Source organism: Sphaeroforma arctica, assembly GCF_001186125.1.
Source record: "Sphaeroforma arctica JP610 unplaced genomic scaffold supercont1.7142, whole genome shotgun sequence".
In the NCBI taxonomy this organism is placed as follows: domain Eukaryota; class Ichthyosporea; order Ichthyophonida; genus Sphaeroforma; species Sphaeroforma arctica.
In genome coordinates, this window is record NW_014033416.1 from 1 (window position 1) to 1,495 (window position 1,495).

General features: G+C 41.1%; 1 protein-coding gene across 1 annotated transcript; it reads right to left on the reverse strand.

The window, feature by feature from the left end:
* Positions 1 to 342: 342 nt before the first annotated feature.
* Positions 343 to 1,184, reverse strand: SARC_15986 (hypothetical protein). Its single transcript, XM_014289901.1, has one exon. It carries the CDS (start codon positions 1,065 to 1,067, stop codon positions 720 to 722), a length of 348 nt encoding a protein of 115 aa, XP_014145376.1. The 5' UTR covers positions 1,068 to 1,184; the 3' UTR covers positions 343 to 719.
* Positions 1,185 to 1,495: the final 311 nt, after the last annotated feature.

Genomic DNA, 1,495 nt, shown 5'->3' on the forward strand with positions numbered 1-1,495 from the left:
GTATATTTACATATATATAATTATTCACACGTTCACATAAAGCATGTCTGCGTATGTATTTATATTTGTGTTTAGAACTGTAAACCGTGCTAAAGAGTCCTGTGAATATAAGCGTATGGGCCTGTAAATAGATCTCTCATTTTGACTTGTACATTACAGACTGTGTATGCGATAGCCATCAAATAGCATAGCGGGCGGTGTCGGTATCGACTACTGTGTGTCCAGATGTACGAGGATATCCTGGCTTTTCACAATAAACTCTCCAATGAAGTGAAGCGCATAGTCGGCTGTATATAAGTGGAAGTAATTTTCGATGTATGCTAGAGGAATCAGATTCCTCCTGTGATCCGCTGAGTGATTTCATGACATAACATCTAATCCATGTTGTAGCAGATGACAAGCCAGACCCATATTGTTGTTCTGATACAACCAACAATGAAGCCAACACGCACTACATACCCCTCCAGCACTAGACTTGGTCTGCCTTGGTGCGGGTCCCGGAGATGTTTTAACACCTCTAATAAAGCTCCGTAAGTTGATACCGGAAGCTTGTGTCCCTGAGTTTACCCCGTACTAAGCGTCACTGGAATAGGACGCGATCTCAGGTTTGAATTTCCCCTTTATGGCTTTATATATGTCGGCACCCATCTAGTGCGTGAATAGGTTTTTTTTTTGGCGAAGTGACGCTCATATTATGAACGAGAAGCTCCGACAGATTTCTACATCTCACAGATGTGTGCCTTTTCGGGGATTGAGGTCTCCTGATGCCATGTTTTCGAACATATCACACGACAAACGCTTGAACACTCAACATACTCGAAGACTACTGTGCGCTTCCAATTTTGCCCAGATCGCAGCACATCTACGACTCGACCAAAAAGCCATAGCCCTTCTAAGTATTGTTCGCCGGATGAGCGTTCGAAAATGATTTGTGAATAAACGGTATCAACAGATGGAGCGACCGAATTATTTGGTGTTCCTAGAACGGGCATGTTCATAAAATCTTTAAGGGCGATGATACGATAAGGAAGTGCCGACCGGTTGTTAGCTCCGTCCGCATCACACATACACTAGATTGGTCATTTACTTCCACCTGTTTTATTGATATATTGTTGTTGAAGTTTAAGATCATACTTTCGTGGGCACGGATGATTCAATTCGGGTTGTTCTTGGAGACTTCATTTACTTCCAATCTTGTGATGCCCCTATATTGTTGCTTGGAGTTTTAAATTATTTTCGGTTTGTTCTCGCGAGACAATTGTTAAAGTTTTTATTTTTGGAAATGACTAATAACGAATTCCTTATTTTCGTACACCTTTTTCCTTATTTGATTAGGTATTATCATAAGCTCTGAAATGGTTGTAGCTGGTGTGGCTTTGACTTCACTTATGATGTATATCTAGATGTGTTTAAGGGTAGGGGTAGGGGTGAGAATTATATTGCCCACAATGAAAATGTTTTCTACCAGGAGATGTGTCTATTCATGATTCTCTCG